Source organism: Amyelois transitella, chromosome 2, assembly GCF_032362555.1.
Source record: "Amyelois transitella isolate CPQ chromosome 2, ilAmyTran1.1, whole genome shotgun sequence".
Taxonomy (NCBI): domain Eukaryota; kingdom Metazoa; phylum Arthropoda; class Insecta; order Lepidoptera; family Pyralidae; genus Amyelois; species Amyelois transitella.
Window position 1 is genome coordinate 6284636 of NC_083505.1, and position 18010 is coordinate 6302645.

The 18010-nt window shown below is 39.3% G+C and overlaps 3 protein-coding genes across 3 annotated transcripts; 2 read left to right on the forward strand and 1 right to left on the reverse strand.

Annotated features, from left to right (window-relative positions):
- Nucleotides 1–41: 41 nt before the first annotated feature.
- Nucleotides 42–4326, forward strand: LOC106143106 (probable NADH dehydrogenase [ubiquinone] iron-sulfur protein 6, mitochondrial). The gene is made up of 3 exons (XM_013345090.2): nucleotides 42–247; nucleotides 1471–1647; nucleotides 3425–4326. Exons 1-3 carry the CDS (start codon nucleotides 134–136, stop codon nucleotides 3488–3490), a joined length of 357 nt encoding a protein of 118 aa, XP_013200544.1. The 5' UTR covers nucleotides 42–133; the 3' UTR covers nucleotides 3491–4326.
- Nucleotides 3619–12717, reverse strand: LOC132904337 (UPF0184 protein AAEL002161). Its single transcript, XM_060954333.1, has 2 exons — nucleotides 12503–12717; nucleotides 3619–4391 (listed from the first exon to the last, which is right to left on the reverse strand). The coding sequence occupies exons 1-2, from the start codon at nucleotides 12606–12608 to the stop codon at nucleotides 4225–4227; spliced, it is 273 nt and encodes a 90-aa protein (XP_060810316.1). The 5' UTR covers nucleotides 12609–12717; the 3' UTR covers nucleotides 3619–4224.
- Nucleotides 6227–8149, forward strand: LOC106143011 (ubiquilin-1-like). The gene has a single exon (XM_060953687.1). It carries the CDS (start codon nucleotides 6342–6344, stop codon nucleotides 7905–7907), a length of 1566 nt encoding a protein of 521 aa, XP_060809670.1. The 5' UTR covers nucleotides 6227–6341; the 3' UTR covers nucleotides 7908–8149.
- Nucleotides 12718–18010: the final 5293 nt, after the last annotated feature.

The window sequence follows — 18010 nt, forward strand, 5'->3', positions numbered from 1 at the left end:
ACGCTCAGCTGTCCGTCCGTCAATCAAAGTCATCAAATACTCGTCAAACATTGGTTAAATCCGATCGATAAGCCCAAAAGCAGGCAAAACATTTATAAAACATTAACCAGGTTTCGTTAGAAATTTGATAAATATGAACAAATTATACAAACTTACTTCATTTACAAAACCAAGACGATATATTTATCCAAATTCTATACGATCTTTAGCTAACAATACAGAAGATGTTGTTACTCATACCGGGCAGGTAAGAAAATAGTTTTCGTTCATTGCGTAATATACTTTACTGAGAAACTGAGTAAATTAATTTATACCGTACTAGGTATTTAGTTTAAATAACTCTAACTGATTGATTGAAATTAATGCCTAGCACTGTTCAGGCTGGAGATAAAAATGTTAAAAACAGACTCTGGCTTTGAAATACTAATGTTAGCCCTGTTCTTAAATACTTTTCTAACTCTAACTGATTGATTGAAATTAATGCCTAGCACTGTTCAGGCTGGAGATAAAAATGTTAAAAACAGACTCTGGCTTTGAAATACTAATGTTAGCCCTGTTCTTAAATACTTTTCTAGTTGCTGGTTAATCTTGTTTCTGTATAAGTTATACAGACTAGAAAAATAGGTAAAACTCTTGAAACGGGCCACCGCCGGAGTGGGGTGGGTAGGGGGGAGGGGGATAGGGCAGGGGGTAACACCACCCCTCCCGTGACCCCCCCCTTGCCGGAAGCCTATAGCTTTTTTTTTCATACAAAACGTGTGCTAAAGGTCATTAACCGCCAGATGGGCAAGGAGGGGAGAAAGTAAGAAGGGATGAAAGGGGTGAAGGTGAGTTAAACCTAACCTAACCTACACTAGACTTTTTTACTCAGTTTGAACGCTCCACTTTGGTGGTTTACACCAACCTAACCTAACCTAACCGAACCAAGTTTGATTTGTGACCTATTTGTTTTTTCATTGCGGGGGGCTACCGCCTCCCGACCCCCCCGTGCCGGGGGGTTGCGCCCCCCTGCTCCCCCTGCTGTCCATTTACAGACAGCTTCTTTCGAAGTCAGTAGGTAAGATGACAGTAGCACATTACCGAAACGGCGGATTGCGTTCTGTTCATAGTTAGTGTCTTTTTTGTTATTACTTTTAAGCAAAGTTTTTGACTATATTTTTAGTGCTAATACATATTAATTAATGTATTGTACATGTTTAATGGACAAACTAATTATGTAATACTAAATTAACACAGTTTACAATGACAAACCGAAAATATTGCGTTGTTTAGTGCAATTTTTAAGATTTTCAAAAATTCATATAAAAAATGGGGGGCTTCCGGCAAAAAAAAAATACTTGGGGGGGGTCATAAAAACCCTCCCCCAACCTCTCTGGCGTTGGCCCGTTTTAAGAGTTAAGCCGAAAAATAAAAATAACATTGACAATATATTACACAATTATATAATTTATTTTATATTGTTTTTTTTAGAAATGGGAGTCTAATGATTACAGACTAGTCAGATTTACAAATGCCCCAAAACAAGTGAATCCCAACTGGGCTATAAACTTGATTGCAGAGGTGCCTCCAACACAAGTTACTGAAAGAGTAGTGTGGTGTGATGGGGGCAGTGGTCCTGAAGGACATCCCAGAGTGTATATTAATTTGGTAAGCACAAACCTAATTATTATTGCTATAATAAAATGTATCTGGATTACATAGTGTATATTTAGGAATTCCTTTTATTTTCTTTGATTTTAATTGCTAACCAATTTAAACATTATTGTACTTACATACATACATATGGTCATGTCTACATCCCTTGTGGGGTAGACAGAGCCAACAGTCTTGAAAAGACTGATCGGCCACATTCAGCTATTTGGCTTAATGATAGAAGGGGCTTAACTCTTAAAACGGGCCACCGCCAGAGGGGGTGGGGAGGGTGGGGGAGGGTTTGTATGACCCCCCCAAGTATTTTTTTTGCCGGAAGCCCCCCTTTTTTTATGAATTTTTGAAAATCTTAGAAATTGCACTGAACAAAACGCAATATTTTTGGTTTGTCATTGTAAACTGTTAATTTAGTACTACATAATTAGTTTGTCCATTAAACATGTACAATACATTAATGAATATATTTTAGCACTAAAAATATAGTCAAAAACTTTGCTTAAAAGTAAAAACAAAAAAGACACTTACTATGAACAGAACGCAATCCGCTGTTTTGGTTATGTGCTATTGTCATCTTATCTACTGACTTCGAAAGTAGCTGTCGGTAAACGGACGGGTCGGGGGAAAAAAACAAATTGGTCACAAATCAAACTCGGTTTGGTTAAGTTAGGCTGGTGTAAAAGCGAAGCAAGCGAACCTTCATCCCTTCTTTCTTAAATTTTGGCCTCAAGAAGTATGATCAAGTTTTAGTTTTTCACAGTGAACTAAATTGGTTGCCCATTCATCTGCATAGAAATATGAGAATACTGTGCCTTCTTTTCAAATATTCTCTATAATCCTGCTTACCCCTCATATCTGCACAACCGCTTCACCTTTGCTTGTCCTATCCAAACTCCATGCAGGTTCGATCATAGAACCATGCCTTAACTCCCAATGCATTGTAGGGCCACTTTCTCTATCTCGTTATCTGTCCATGCTGTCAGATTGTGGAACTCATTGCCTCCCGAGATATGTGACTCTCAATCAATGTCCCAATTTAAAAAAATAATTAAAAATGAATACCTCTCCAAACCTTACTTATTTGGTTTCTGATGTATATATTTTATGTAAGTTTATTATTTGGTATTTACATGTGTATTTTATAATATTCTATTTATGTATTTGTTTATGTATGTCTATAAATAGTTGAGTGAGTTGAGTACACGCCTGTCACCCTTTCCATCATGACTCCTATCTATCTCGGGTCTGCTGGAAGAGATTTCTTTTGAAATAAGCAGAATGTACCTATGTAAATTTGTTTCTTGTGATTATCAGTCTTGATGTTTTCTGTGTATTAGTAAATTAATAAGTAAAAACTTAATAGCATCCTAATAAGGAACCCTATATTTTGTAACTCATCAAAAAGGAGCCATCATCATTTTAAGTATTCACCCAACATCAGTAAAATTATCCTTTTTCTTCATATTATATATACAGATAAAGGTTCTTCCTACCTTTTGACACGCACACTGTTGTATAATATATGTAGGTAGGATAGGCTAATAGTGCAATATGTAGTTTGAGTATTAAACTATTGGTTCTGTATATCCCATAAAGGATAAAGATGTGATATTTGTGAGTGAATATAAGCCTTTGACTGGTATTTACACACTGCGTGGAAAGATAGCAGCCAGCACACATTATTTTTCTGCAGCACTTGACCAGCATTGCAGATATAAAAGTGTATAATTTTAATTAAAATGTATTTTAGATCTCAAAGTATTTTTTATTACTGCAGGATAAACCAGGCGTTCAGTCATGTGGATATTGTGGATTGAGATTCGAGAAAAAAGATCACCATTAACTCTATTGATTAAAGATTTAACTATTCGTAGTAGATTTTATTTCTCCTGTCTTTGAAAGTGCATAAATATAGTACACATGTAAAGTTCTATTATGTGTTGCAAAATCTGATTAATAAAAGCACCGAAATTTAAATAACACTTTTTATTTTTGTCATCCAAGAATTAATTACTGAAAATAACAATGTATAATTAATAAAATATATACAGCAAGAACCTGGTAAAAAAATAAAATTTTGCCAATGCATTTTATAAAAAATACAGGTATTAAAGCGCACTTAACATAGGTACCTTTATTTTACCCGGCTGTTGTGGTCACAGAACGAGCATTCGTGGCGACGTCGCTGAATAAAGGTATGTTACAGGCACGTTTAATACCCGTTTTATTTATAAATAGTATAGTGCAACAAGAAAGTTTTAAATCAGTTAAAAATTAATACAATATTACATAATATGTTCTTTAATTACATTGTACAAAATTTGATCTTCTGTAATAGAAAAAATATTAGTAGATATATAAGTATTATATATTATATGACACGATACAACTAAATAATATACTAAATTAATAAACTAAACTTAGTAAGTTGTTTGTTTCATCATCTGTTTATATTCACTTCTTAATCATAAGCTTTGACTAAATCTATTCCTCCAGTTCTGACTTTTAACTATTCATAGGTTCATCTCAAAACTTTCTTTACAGTAAATTTCGCAAATGGTATTTCAAAATGGTAAATTAATTTTTGCCCTTTGATTTTAAATTTTCATTTCTTAACTCATTTCGAATCTCAATATTGGACTGCAATAATTCTTTTAATTTTTCATTAATATCATCAGTTTTCTGCTCCAAAAAATCCAAAGCTGTGTTTAGCTCGTCCAGTTTAGAATCTAAAGAGTGGTACTCTGAAATTAGTTAATCATCAATCAATTCATTATAACAGTAAAAAAAAAATATTTACACACTGAATATGTATATTTTCATGAAAATAAGGCGATGAAGACACAGTAGTAGTAGAGTACGAAACTGTCTGTGTCCCAACTAATATTATAAATGCGAAAGTGAGTTTATTTGTTAGGGCGGCGTGGGCGAAACTGCCGGTAAAAGCTTGTTTTGATATATATCAGAGTTGAGAGGAATGAATTGTGGTCAGCACTTTCTATGCATGGGGTGAGCAGTCTCTTAATATGAGCACTGAAATCCTTATATGAGGATTCGAGTGCTTGTGTCAGGATAAGCGGAGCGCACACTGAGTGGTTTAAGATTGAGAAAGTCGTTAGGCAAGGATGTGTTGCGTCACCGTGGCTGTTCAACCTATTTATGGATAGTTTTTTGACAGATTTGAAAGAGTCTGAAAGTAGATTAAGGATGAATGAGTTACTCGTCAAATGTCTGCTCTATGCCGACGATCAGGTTTAACTGGCGTCATCAGCGGAAGAGTTACAGGAGATGGTAAACTGTATGCATGAAGCTTTAAAAGAGAAAGGAATGAAAGAGAACGTAAGTAAAACTAAAACACTGGTTTTTGAAATGGAGAAAGAAATGACAACATGTAATATTTTGATTGGAGAAGAAAAAGTTGAGCAAGTGAAGGAGTTTGTATATCTAGAATAAAAGTTTAGATCAGATGGCAAGTGTGATAGTGATATTGAAAGGAAAGTAAACGCGGGGAACATGGTAAATGGAGCTTTGCATGCCTTTATGAGCAGTCAGAAACTATCAAAAAAGGTTCGACTGGCTGTGCATAGGGGCGTGTTGGTCCCGACATTAATGTATGGGAGTGAAAGTTGGGTATGGCAAAAGAAGCACGAAAGCAGAATAAATGCAATGAGAGCGTTAAGGAGTATGATTGGGTGTGAAATTGAGTGACCGGATAAGGAACAGCGTGATAAGGGAATGTTGTGAAAGAAGATGTAGTTACAGGAATAGAAAAGGGTATGTTAAGACGGTTCGGTCATGTGGAGAGGATGAATGAAAGCAGGTTGACTAAGCAGATATACAAGGAGAGTGTGGTGGGAAAGGTTGGAGTGGGAAGACCTAGACGAACATATCTTGATCAAATTAAGGACATCCTGGTAAAGGGTCAGGTCAAAAGTACCCTAAACCGCCGAGCTTGCATGAAGAAAGTTATGAATGTGGATGAAGGGACGGAAGTATGCAGAGATCGTGGCAAGTGGAATGAGGTAGTCTCTGCCTACCCCTCCGGGAAAGAGGCGTGATTTTATGTATGTATGTTTATATATATGGCACCGAAAAATAACAAAAATCGCAAGTTTATAAACTTCCTAGGAAATTTATAATCTTTCATTCCTCATATATTTTGTATCACCCGTGTTTAGTAATAAAAAAGAAAAATTGTTTATTTGGTAAAAAATACATTTACTAATTATTTAATGCGTCAGATAAAATTATATAAATTTGAATGGATATGTGGACATAAAATAATGCTTCACTTGTTTAGAATCCTACAAAAGTTATTAAACATCCTAGGAAATTTACAAACTTGCAGTTTTTGTTATATTTCAGTGACATATAAATCCAATCCAAGTCCTACATACCTTTTTTAAAAATTAAAAAAGGTGCTTGGGATTTTCGTAGGAGATGGGAAGATAACTTTAAAAAAGTTATTGTAAAATGAATCTAGATGTGCTATTACATAATCCGACCACCATCTGAAAGGATTTGCCTAATTAGGTAATTAAACATCTCTTTTATTTTTAATAAAAATTAAATAATAATTCTTTAATTAGCCGTCAAGCCGTCAACGCAAGTCTCGTCCGTCAAATTCTGTAGTGCTTGTTGTACAAAAATTTTACTTTTCCGCCAAAGTACAGAGTCATTCTAGATTTGCCAAAATGGCAGAGGGCCAGGAAGAACCCAAGAAAATTACAATCACAGTTAAAACTCCAAAAGAGAAACAACAAGTGGAAATCGAAGAGGATGCCGACATCAAAAAATTGAAAGAAGTGCTGTCACCGAAGTTTAGTGCGGAGCCGGAACAGTTATGTCTGATCTTCGCCGGGAAGATCATGAACGATGCTGACACTCTGAAGCAGCATAATATCAAAGATGGGCTGACTGTTCATTTGGTGATCAAAACTCCGCCAAGACCAGAGCCGGAGGGCGCGGCCCGACGCCCACCAGCAGACATAAGCGCTACTCCTTTTGGGCTTAATTCTCTGGGTGGTCTTGCGGGTCTTGAGAGCCTGGGACTTGGGCAAAGCACATTCATGGACTTACAGGCTCGAATGCAGCAAGAGCTGTTGTCCAATCCAGACATGTTAAGACAAGTGCTAGACAACCCGCTGGTACAGCAGATGATGAATGACCCAGAGAACATGAGGACTCTCATCACATCCAACCCTCAGATGCAGGACCTAATGGCTAGGAACCCAGAGATCAGCCACATGCTGAACAACCCGGAGCTGCTCCGGCAGACCATGGAGCTGGCCCGCAACCCCGCCATGCTGCAGGAACTCATGCGCTCCCACGACCGAGCACTCTCCAACCTTGAGAGTATACCTGGAGGCTACAATGCTCTTCAGAGGATGTACAGAGACATCCAAGAGCCAATGTTGAATGTTGCCAGCAGTATGGCCGGCAACCCTTTTTCGGGACTGGTGGACAACTCTGATGGCACAAACCCCCAACAAGGCTCGGAGAACCGGCAACCGCTGCCCAACCCGTGGCAGCGCGGCGGCGGGACCGGGACCGGGGCCGGGGCCGGCGCCGGCGCGGGGACCGGCACCGGGCCCGGGCTCATCAACACGCCGGGGATGCAGTCGCTGCTGCAACAGATGTCGGAGAACCCGCGGCTGGTGCAGTCCATGCTGTCGGCGCCGTACACCAACGATATGCTGCAGGCCCTCGCTGCTGATCCGGAGATGGCCTCCCAACTCATTAATCAGAATCCAATGTTCGCGAACAATCCACAACTGCAGGATCAGATCCGCACGATGATGCCACAGATGCTTGCACAACTGCAGAATCCAGAGATGCAGCAAATGATGTCCAACCCACAGGCCCTGAACGCGCTGTTGCAAATCCAGCAAGGCATGGAGCAGCTGCGCGCAGCCGCGCCCTCGCTGGTCAACAACCTGGGCCTGGGCGTGGGCGCGGCGGCCGCCACGCCGCCCGCCAACCCGCCCGCCAACCCGTCCGCCAACCCTGCGCAGGCGCGGCAACAGAACAACTCGGAGCTGTTCACACAGTTCATGCAAAGGATGGTGTCGGCCATGTCCAACAACCAGACGAACTCGTCGCAGCCTCCAGAACAGCGCTACTCGCAACAGCTGGAGCAACTCGCTGCCATGGGCTTCCTCAACAGGGAAGCTAACCTGCAAGCACTAATCGCGACCTTCGGCGACGTGAACGCGGCGGTGGAGAGGCTACTGGCGCTCGGACAGTTGTCCATGAGCTAACAGTGAAGCGCTCAAAACTCGTTCAAACTGGCTACTACTACACTCGACTCTCATCATCACACTCACAACTGTATTTTTGTTATATCATTTCCCTATATGGTCAAAAGTCCCTGACTGGGCCCATAACCTTTCTAGTTTGTAGTAACTTTCATCACTTACCTTATTTAATTTGGCGTGAGACAAAAGTTAGGGTTCCATGTGATTTGGTCATCTTGAAAATAATGGTTACAATTTTATAAATTAATGTATAAAACATAAAAACTTTAACAAGTTGGTGACATTTTGTCTCACGCTGTTTGATGAAATAAGGTAGGTACTTTTTGTAACAATGATAGCCAATTGTGCCGTGTGGTTCCCGGCACCATTACAAAAGAATAGGACCACTCCATCTCTTTCCCACGGATGTCGTAAGAGCCGACTAAGGGATAGACTTGGGATTCCTCTTTAATGTAAATCCCTGCCAATCTAAGGTCTGCCGCGCCGATGGATGCATGGCTAGGGGCGAGCCTAGTCTCGAGCGTGCCACTTCCGCCATGGGGTTGGGCGACCCCCAGGTAATGGCTAGCCTTACCCTGGCATGCGGGGCTCTGCTGGGGCGGACAAAATTTTTCCCTAGCGTCTCGTGGGAATCGCATGGATGCAAATTTTTTGAAAGAGCACCTAGATGGCGGCGATGGTGTCCGCACCCCATCACGTCTCGTTCCCGGCGGGAGCGGTATGCGGTCTGCTGAAAGCCGCTTTGCGACGATGAATGTAAGAGGAGGAATGAAGGATAAGATTGAGGAAGTATGCCAGATGATGGATGAAAGACGTTTGGATGTGTTGTGCGTGAATGAAACGAAGCGGAAAGGATGCGACGCGACGCAGCACGGCCCTTACACGGCGTATTGGTCTGGAATTTCCAGTACCAGCCGAGGCTGTCAAGGGGTCGGTCTAATTCTTTCTGCACGAATGGCTGAGTGCGTGAATGAGTATGAGTGTGTCAGCCCTCGTCTTCTATGGATTAGGCTGAAAGTTGGAATCACTCGGATCTTCGTTCTAGGTGTTTATGCACCTTGGGATGTGGGTTCGAGGGGTACAACATCAGCAAAAAGCGAAAACGAGGAGTTCTGGAATAGTGTAAGAGAAGTATTGAAAGTTACCAAGCCAAATGAGAAGATTATTATGTTAGGTGATTTTAATGGATGGGTGGGTGTAAAGCGTGATGGATATGAAAAGGTGCTTGGTGCGTTTGGTGACGAAAAGGTGAATGATAATGGAAGAAGTGTATTAGAAATTTGTCTAGAGTGGGATCTTTTTGTGTCGAACTCAATGTTTCAACATAAAGAGATCCACACCTACACAAGAGTGGAAGGTATTTTAAAAAGTATGATAGACTTTGTGATTGTAGATGAAAGATTGAAGAACAAAGTGCTGGATACCCGTGCATATCGCGGTGCTGGCATTGACTCGGACCATTTACTGGTGATATCCCGGATAAGGGGTATCTTCAATCGCTGGCGGCACAGGGTAAGGGAGCAAACCAGCGCTTTGGAAAGAGTAAAAGTAGAAAATTTGCAAGATATGGATGTAGGTAAGAAGTATATTAATAGACTGAAGGATGAATTTGAAGATTTAGAGGAAATGAGCGATATTGAAGATGGATGGAAGGAATTTAAAGAAAGAATTGTGAAAGTAGCTGTTGAAGTGTGTGGTGTAAGTAGAAGAAGGAAAGGAAAAAATCACAAAAATGCGTGGATGAGTAAAGATGTGCAAGAACTTGTGCGATTAAAGAAGAAAGCATGGCTGGATTTGTTAGCAGCAAAAGCTAACTTAAGAATGCAAGAGGTTATAGATGAAGATGTGAATGAAGCACGTAAGGAATATAAGAAAATGAAAGATTTGGATAAGAAAGCTGTGATTAGAAAGAAAGAAGAGTATAAAGAGGATTTTGATAAAAGGCTATCAGAAGACTTTCAGTCAAATCTGAAAGTATTCTGGAAATCCGTAAGGTCAGCCCGAGGAAATACTATAACCAGAGAGCTGACTAGGATCAGATGCCAGGATGGTAGCGTTGTGAAAGGAGAAGAATGTGTACTAAAGATATGGAAGGACTATTTTGAAAGTTTATTTGAAAAAAAGGAAGGAAATAAGAAAGATTACTGCTATAGCGAAGAAAAAGAGAATGAGATGGAAGGCGAAATTGAAATGTTCGAAATTGTGGAAGCACTTAAGAGTATGAAAGCGGGAAAGGCTGCTGGGTGTGATAGAGTGTCGGTCGAGATGCTTAAAGCAGGAAAAGGCGTAGTAGCTAGTCAGTTGTACTGCCTTTTCAATTTGTGTTGGAGAAGCGGCCGAGTACCAAAAGATTGGTGTAAGGCTGTTATCGTGCCACTTTACAAAGGAAAAGGGTCACAGCTGGACTGCAAAAATTATCGTGGTATAAGCCTGCTTAGCGTCGTCGGCAAATTGTATGCTAAGGTATTGATTAATAGAGTCAGGAATGAAACTGATGACAAAATATGGGATGCTCAAGCGGGATTTCGAAAGGGAATGGGATGTACTGATCAGGTCTTTTCCTTGCGGTGCATAGCCGAAAAGTTTTTGGCCAAGAGTCAAAAAGTCTATTGCACATTCGTAGATCTGGAAAAGGCCTATGACAGAGTTGAGAGGAATGAATTGTGGTCAGCACTTTCTATGCATGGGGTGAGCAGTCTCTTAATACGAGCACTGAAATCCTTATATGAGGATTCGAGTGCTTGTGTCAGGATAAACGGAGCGCACACTGAGTGGTTTAAGATTGAGAAAGGCGTTAGGCAAGGATGTGTTGCGTCACCGTGGCTGTTCAACCTATTTATGGATAGCTGTTTGACAGATTTGAAAGAGTCTAAAAGTGGATTAAGGATGAATGAGTTACTCGTCAAATGTCTGCTCTATGCCGACGATCAGGTTATACTGGCGTCATCAGCGGAGGAGTTACAGGAGATGGTAAACTGTATGCATGAAGCTTTAAAAGAGAAAGGAATGAAAGTGAACGTAAGTAAAACTAAAACACTGGTTTTTGAAATGGAGAAAGAAATGACAGCATGTAATATTTTGATTGGAGGAGAAAAAGTGGAGCAAGTGAAAGAGTTTGTATATCTAGGATCAAAGTTTACATCAGATGGCAAGTATGATAGTGATATTGAAAGGAGAGTGAACGCGGGGAACATGGTGAATGGAGCTTTGCATGCCTTTATGAGCAGTCAGAAACTATCCAAAAAGGCTCGACTGGCTGTGCACAGGGGCGTGTTGGTCCCGACATTAATGTATGGGAGTGAAAGTTGGGTATGGCAAAAGAAGCATGAAAGCAGAATAAATGCAGTGGAAATGAGAGCGTTAAGGAGTATGATGGGTGTGAAATTGAGTGACAGGATAAGGAACAGCGTGATAAGGGAATGTTGTGATGTGAAAGAAGATGTAGTTACAGGAATAGAAAAGGGTATGTTAAGATGGTTCGGTCATGTGGAGAGGATGAATGAAAGCAGGTTGACTAAGCAGATATACAAGGAGAGTGTGGAGGGAAAGGTCGGAGTGGGAAGACCTAGACGAACGTATCTTGATCAAATTAAGGACGTCCTGGTAAAGGGTCAGGTCAAAAGTACCCGAAACCGCCGAGCTTGTATGAAGAGAGTTATGAATGTGGACGAAGCGAAAGAAGTATGCAGAGATCGTGGCAAGTGGAAAGAGGTAGTCTCTGCCTACCCCTCCGGGAAAGAGGCGTGATTTTATGTATGTATGTATGTATGTTTATTTTTAAATAATCACACTAAATTAAAAAGCTCAATGTCAATATCCCTTGAAGGAAAGAAGAGCAAACAGTCACCAAAAGACTGAAAGGTCATGTTCAGCTATATGTTGGAATTGAGATTCAAATAGTGATAGGATGCTAGTCCATCTCCTACAAGAGGCATCCCAAGTTCATAAGCCTGTCCTTTTAATAGTCCCTAGTTGCCTTTAATGACATCCATGGGAAAGTCAGATATATATATATTTTTAGTAAGCCTTGAATTATTTCTTTTAAATAAAAAACAATAGCCCCTCAAGAATGTCAAGATAACATTTTTTTTTTTCAACCTGTTAGCCCTCCCCCTTCACATCAAGGTCAAATTGTCAGATTAGTGGAATATAGATGTTTTAGCATGTTAATAATTTTCCCTACCTTAATCTGTTTTGCTTGATAATTTCAGATGTTGTTGTACTAATCTGACCTTTAATCCTTAAAGAGCGGCCATATAATATGAGGCTCCTATTTGGTAAGAAGTACTTAGCCATTGATAACATGTGTATTAATTGTATAGATCCTTGTTGCATAGTGTCCGGCACTTTTAAATAGTAGTACTCTACATCTTTTCCATGGATGTCGTAAAAGGCGACCAAGGGATCAGCTTATTAACTTGGGATTCCTTTTGTAGAAGAAGAGCTAGCAACCTGGCACAGTCTGAATCCCAATTCTATTAATAAGAATTACAGCTGAATGAAGCTAAAAGCCTTTCAGTCGTTTCAAGACTGTGGACCCTGTCTACATCGCAAGGGACGTAGACGTGACTACATGTATTTAAAGAAAATCATCGCACCTTCGTTTAAATTTTCTTCTTCATTGTCAATTTCATTTGTCGGCTGAATATTTTGGCTGCCTATTGAGTCCTCCCCACTTTTGGAATTATCGTCATGGCCAGCCATCACAAAAATGGATTTAAATATTTATTTTGTGTCGAATTGTCGAAATAAATTGATTCACAAACCAAAAACAATTGCGTTTTTTGACATTGACATATCAATGAATGATGACTGTCTCAGGTGAGGTGAAAAACACACATGTGTTGCCATAGTTTGCCGAACGAACAGAACAGGCTCCACGCACTGACTTGTTGTAGTCGCCGGTTAAGTCATAGCCAGTAGACTTGAAAATACTAAATGGCGGTATGGCTGGCTGATGGAATCCAAATTTAAATAGTTTGCTAGCCCACCGCCTACAAGAAGAATCCCAAGCTTAGTTAGCCCTTCCCGCTTCTGGACCACCAACCTTCCAGATGAAGAGCAGAGTGAACCCCTCAGGGAGGTCGAGTGGCTGCATCTCTCTACAGCGTACTCTTAACATAAAATGTTGCCCTCGTGACCAAAACACACCGCCACTTGGAAATGTTCTGTATTGCTTAGATTCGAGATCGTGCCAACTTATAGATAAAGTTCTGCTCTGTTACTCAGACGATTGTAGCTTATTATACAATGGCTGTAAAGTAAATAGTCTCGTCTGGGTGTTTGCCATGTTTTTAAGAGGTCCTAACTTTCACTTCTCTTCAGTCTGCTTCGAGAGCGCGTCGAGTGCGGACGTGTTCCAGTACGCTACGCGAAAAAATAAAAAATAAAATATTACGAAATCAGTGTTTCTAAGTGTTCTTTGTCACCGCAAATATACCTGGTTTTAAGAATCCCTTAAATCTGGACGGGATTGCAGTTTTTCCCGGCTTTGCCACAAGCCAGATCTTATTAACCAGGACAAAGTCTTGCATAAGGTGAGGAAGCAAGAACAGGTTTTTCACACGAATTCGTTTCGAAAATTTCAGGAGAATAGACGGAAGGTTTTGATCGATGACGATAGGAATATGTTGGGCGGCAACATCCGAGGTCTCTTTGATGCTGCCATGAACGGCGGCGCTGAGACTGAAGCGAACAATGAAACACTCGGTCATAAAGAAACTAAAAGAAGCGGGTGACCTGGTGTGACACCTGGCTATCTACAAGGAATTAAAATATCTCATACCAGGATAATATCCATGTGCGCGAACACAGACCTGCCCTGCCCCTCAGGAGGAAGAGAAAATAGAGGATATAAAAAACTGCTTGATTTCGAATTCGAAAACTCCAGGACGTTACAGGAGCTAAAGGGGTCGAATATCGAATAATATTGGATAAGGATAGAAAGAGTAAGGAAAACGAGAGTTAGGATGGTTAAAATAAGTTGTAAAACAAAAGAGAGTAGGGAGAATTTAAAAAGAAAAATAAACAACATACCCAAATTACAGGTGAGAGACTAAAAATAAAAACCCCCTCCTTATTAAAAGAATGTACTAATGAAGAATAAAAACTAACAAATTACTGAAAAACTAGTGCAACAAAATTGCAACCTGTTTAAAGACTTTAAGGAGGAGGTTAGGAAAATTTAAATTAATCAGAAAAAGGGCTAGAAACCCGCTATGTGTTCACTCTTCACTCTCTTAATGACACTCATCACATGTTCTAACACGTCCCATCGTGTCTGAACTGCCGGGCAGACAGAAGTACGGTGAGATATGATCACAATGCTTTTAGCTCTGTCTGTCAGGTCAGACAAATGTGTGGAGGCAAAGAAGGGAGACTCTCGCCAAGTCCAGAATTGCATATGTGTAACATGAGTTTTGTGGTTTTCTGGGCGTGCAGTGGCACCCTGATTGCCAAGTTAATGTATCAAGTCATTAGACAAAGCAATGATGTCAGGCATGCTGCGGCACGTGCGTGGAGACCAAACGGAACGCAGTTTGCGCTAAAAATTGTGTACATGTGGCTCCGAATCAGCTAATAATAATTATTCGCTAGAACGAAGGCGCACTAAGTTGCTAGGAAATATAAATATTATGTCTTATGAACTATAAGATAAATGACTGATGATATTTGGTTATAAGCTAGCAATAAGTATAACATACATACATACATATGGTCACGTCTTGAAAAGACTGAATGGCCACGTTCAGCTTTTTGGCTTAACGATAGAATTAAGATTCAACTAGTGACAGGTTGCTAGCCCATCGCCTTAAAAAGAATCCCAAGTTTGTAAGCCTATCCCTTAGTCGCCTTTTACGACATCCATTGGAAAGATATGGAGTGGTCCTATTCTTTTTTGTATTGGTGCCGGGAGCCCCACGGCAATAAGTATAAATATGACAATAATATAAGTATGTTTTAAGAAATAACTTCACAACTTTTAGTATTTCATATGTATGACAATTTTATAAAGGATAGACAAAGTTGTGATAACCCCTTGTTGTATAAAACACTTGACGAAGTACCATACGGATAGATAATTAGGAGAATCGGTATGCCAATTAGCGAATCACGCTTATTGACGTGAAGTGACATAATATTTTGATTAAATAATTTTTATTTTCCTGTACTTATTATTTAATATAAATAATAATTACTTTTGTAGAAATAAAAAAGAAGCGACAGAATTAAATTGTGTAAAGAGATAAATCATAAAGCCATAAGAATGTATGAGTCGATTGTATGAGTGATTACACGAGTCGACGATCGAAGGAATTCAAATGCTGATACTTGAAAAAACCAATAATGAATGACTCCAGGGTAAAATAAAACCTTAATAAAATTGCACAAACATTTCTGGGTGAAAATGAAGGCACAATATTTCTGAGTGAATACAAGATATGGCACAATCAATGGAAATCTGTAGCACAAAAACCTGCAACTGTGATCGACGCTATCGATGCTCGAACTGCGATAATCAGTTTTTCCCTTTAATAAAAAAGCTTCATATTATTTTAGTCACACTCCCAGTGTCCACTGCAACCCCTGAAAGATTTTTCTCCACCTTAAATAGGTTAAAAACTTACCTAAGAAATAAAATGGGCGATGAAAGACTAACTGGTGTGGCTTTAATGAGCGTACACCGAGATCTAGCAATGCAACTTGATTCCGAAGAAATTATTAATCAGTTAGCAATAAAACGTAAAAGACTAAATCTATTACTCTAAACTTTCAACTTTGTTGCTTTTGAATAAGTATTGCAATACATACATTACACAACTTTCTTTAAGGCACCTACTATGAGTAACCTAAGTTATATATTATAGATTACCTGCGACTATACTTGCGCGTTATAGTTGCAGGCAATGTTTAATTTTTATTTTGGGGACCCCCTCCCTCCCCTTGTCAAAGCTATAGCTACGTACGTGCACTTAGTCCTTATAGATAAATAAAAAAAATATTTTTTGTTCACATATGGATGCTTAATAGCTGAGAACATTATCCTTAAATAATAATCATTTTTGTTAAAACCTTTTAAAATAATTAGTTCAATTTTAACTATAGCCAAAATATCATCTACCGTAGCATAGATCTACCTAATAACTGCCAAATACATAATGCTGGCAATACTTGGGCAATAATAGACAAATATTGTCACGAGCGCGGTGTCTTGAAGTGACGTAACATTGTCTTGTGACTTTTATTTTTATTCAGAGATTTGTATGCTATGCACTGATTTTAAGTGAGTGATAGACACGCGAGTATACGAGCTAGATCACAAACTAAATAGATACTATAGCTAGATGGCTTGGTGCCGTGGCTGAATTTGAGTGCGCATGTTTGTCACCCTCAAAGATTTACATTCAGTCAGAAAAGTATCGGGAATGGATTATTTATTTATGGTTCCAAATTCAAATTTTTGTTTTTTTTTGTTGTTGTTAGATTGGCACAACTGTTTTCCACTTTGGCGCGGAGTTTGAGTTGCATCTGTTGTTTACATTAAATACAGTGCTATTTTTAGTTATATCATATCTAGTGTGTATTGCTAATTTCATAATGGATAAAAACATCGAACAAAGAGTTTGTCTTAAATTTTGCATTGCCAATGGAATATCGTGTTCGGAGTCACTGAAAATGTTACAGAAGGCTTACGGTGAATCGACTTTATCAAAAACTCGTGCTTATGAGTGGTACAAAGCGTTCAAAAGCGGTCGAGATGTGATGGAAGATTTGCCTCGCTCTGGTAGGCCATCAACGTCTGCAACTGAAGTTAACATCGCAAAAGTGAAGGAAATAGTGACTGAAAATCCTCATTCAACTTTGAGAGAGATAGCCACCGAACTTTCTGTATCTCACGAGTCGATCCGTACCATTTTAACTAATAATTTGGGTATGAAACATGTTGCCGCTCGGCTAGTCCCAAAAGACCTGAATTTTTTTCAAAAACTCAATCGCATGAGAGTCGCTGAGGACATGCTAGAACGAGTCAATTCCGACCCAACATTCATGAAACGCATTGTTACTGGTGACGAGACGTGGGTTTACGAGTTTGACATGCAAACTAGTCAACAAGCTTCGGAGTGGCGCCTTCCAACTGAACCGAAACCGAAAAAACCACGCCAAAGTCGTTCAAAAGTCAAAGTCATGTTGACTGTTTTCTTTGACTATCGCGGTGTTGTGCACTCGGAATTCTTGCCGGAAGGTCAAACGGTAAATAAGGAATATTATTTGAGTGTTATGCGGCGTTTAAGAGAGCAAATGCGACGAAAAAGGCCAGATTTGTGGAAAGAAAATTCTTGGATTTTGCACCATGATAATGCACCTTCGCACAAGGCCATCATTGTGAACGAATTTTTAACCAAACACTCAACAAATACCATCGAGCAACCACCATATTCACCAGATATGGCTCCAGCCGACTTTTTTCTTTTTCCTAAACTCAAATTACCACTTCGTGGCACCCGTTTTCAATCGGTAGAAGACATAAAAGAGAATTCGCGGCGAGAACTGACCTCAATTCCGGAAACAGCGTTTAAAAAATGTTTTGATGATTGGATTATTCGTTGGCGTAAGTGTATCGTTTCTAAAGGAGCATATTTTGAAGGTGATAAAATAAATTTGGATGAATAACAAACAGTTTGTGTATTATTGATCTTTTCCTGCTACTTTCTTGACAGAGTAGTATATAAAATATTTAATTCTTTAGTCACCTTAAGAATTTTTGTGATCGGCCTGGTTATTGGATGTCAATCTTTATAACCCCCGACGGAAAAAGAGGAGTGTTATAAGTTTCACGTCTCTGCCTGTCTGTGCAATCAATCCTCATAAACGAATGACTTCCGTTGTGTGCGCTACGAAAACGGTTCAATACCAAAAATATATATATAAAAGAATTATTCCTCTTGAAATAATCAAAAAATGTCTATCTTTTAAGATTAATTCACTAGAACCGTTTTTATGGTAATCAAATTTGGTCGAAATTAATGCATTATATGTTAAGAGTTGTATCAACGTAATAATATTAATCTTTATCCAAATAAATGTGTTGTTGATTAAAAGTATTT

Coding starts and splice junctions, on each gene's coding strand:
- LOC106143106 (XM_013345090.2), top strand. CDS start 134: ATGAACAAATTATACAAACTTACTTCATTTACAAAACCAAGACGATAT. Junction 248..1,470: donor TTGTTACTCATACCGGGCAG/GTAAGAAAATAG, acceptor TGTTTTTTTTAG/AAATGGGAGTCTAATGATTA. Junction 1,648..3,424: donor CCAGAGTGTATATTAATTTG/GTAAGCACAAAC, acceptor TTATTACTGCAG/GATAAACCAGGCGTTCAGTC.
- LOC132904337 (XM_060954333.1), bottom strand. CDS start 12,608: ATGGCTGGCCATGACGATAATTCCAAAAGTGGGGAGGACTCAATAGGC. Junction 4,392..12,502: donor AGAAGAAAATTTAAACGAAG/GTGCGATGATTT, acceptor AACTAATTTCAG/AGTACCACTCTTTAGATTCT.
- LOC106143011 (XM_060953687.1), top strand. CDS start 6,342: ATGGCAGAGGGCCAGGAAGAACCCAAGAAAATTACAATCACAGTTAAA.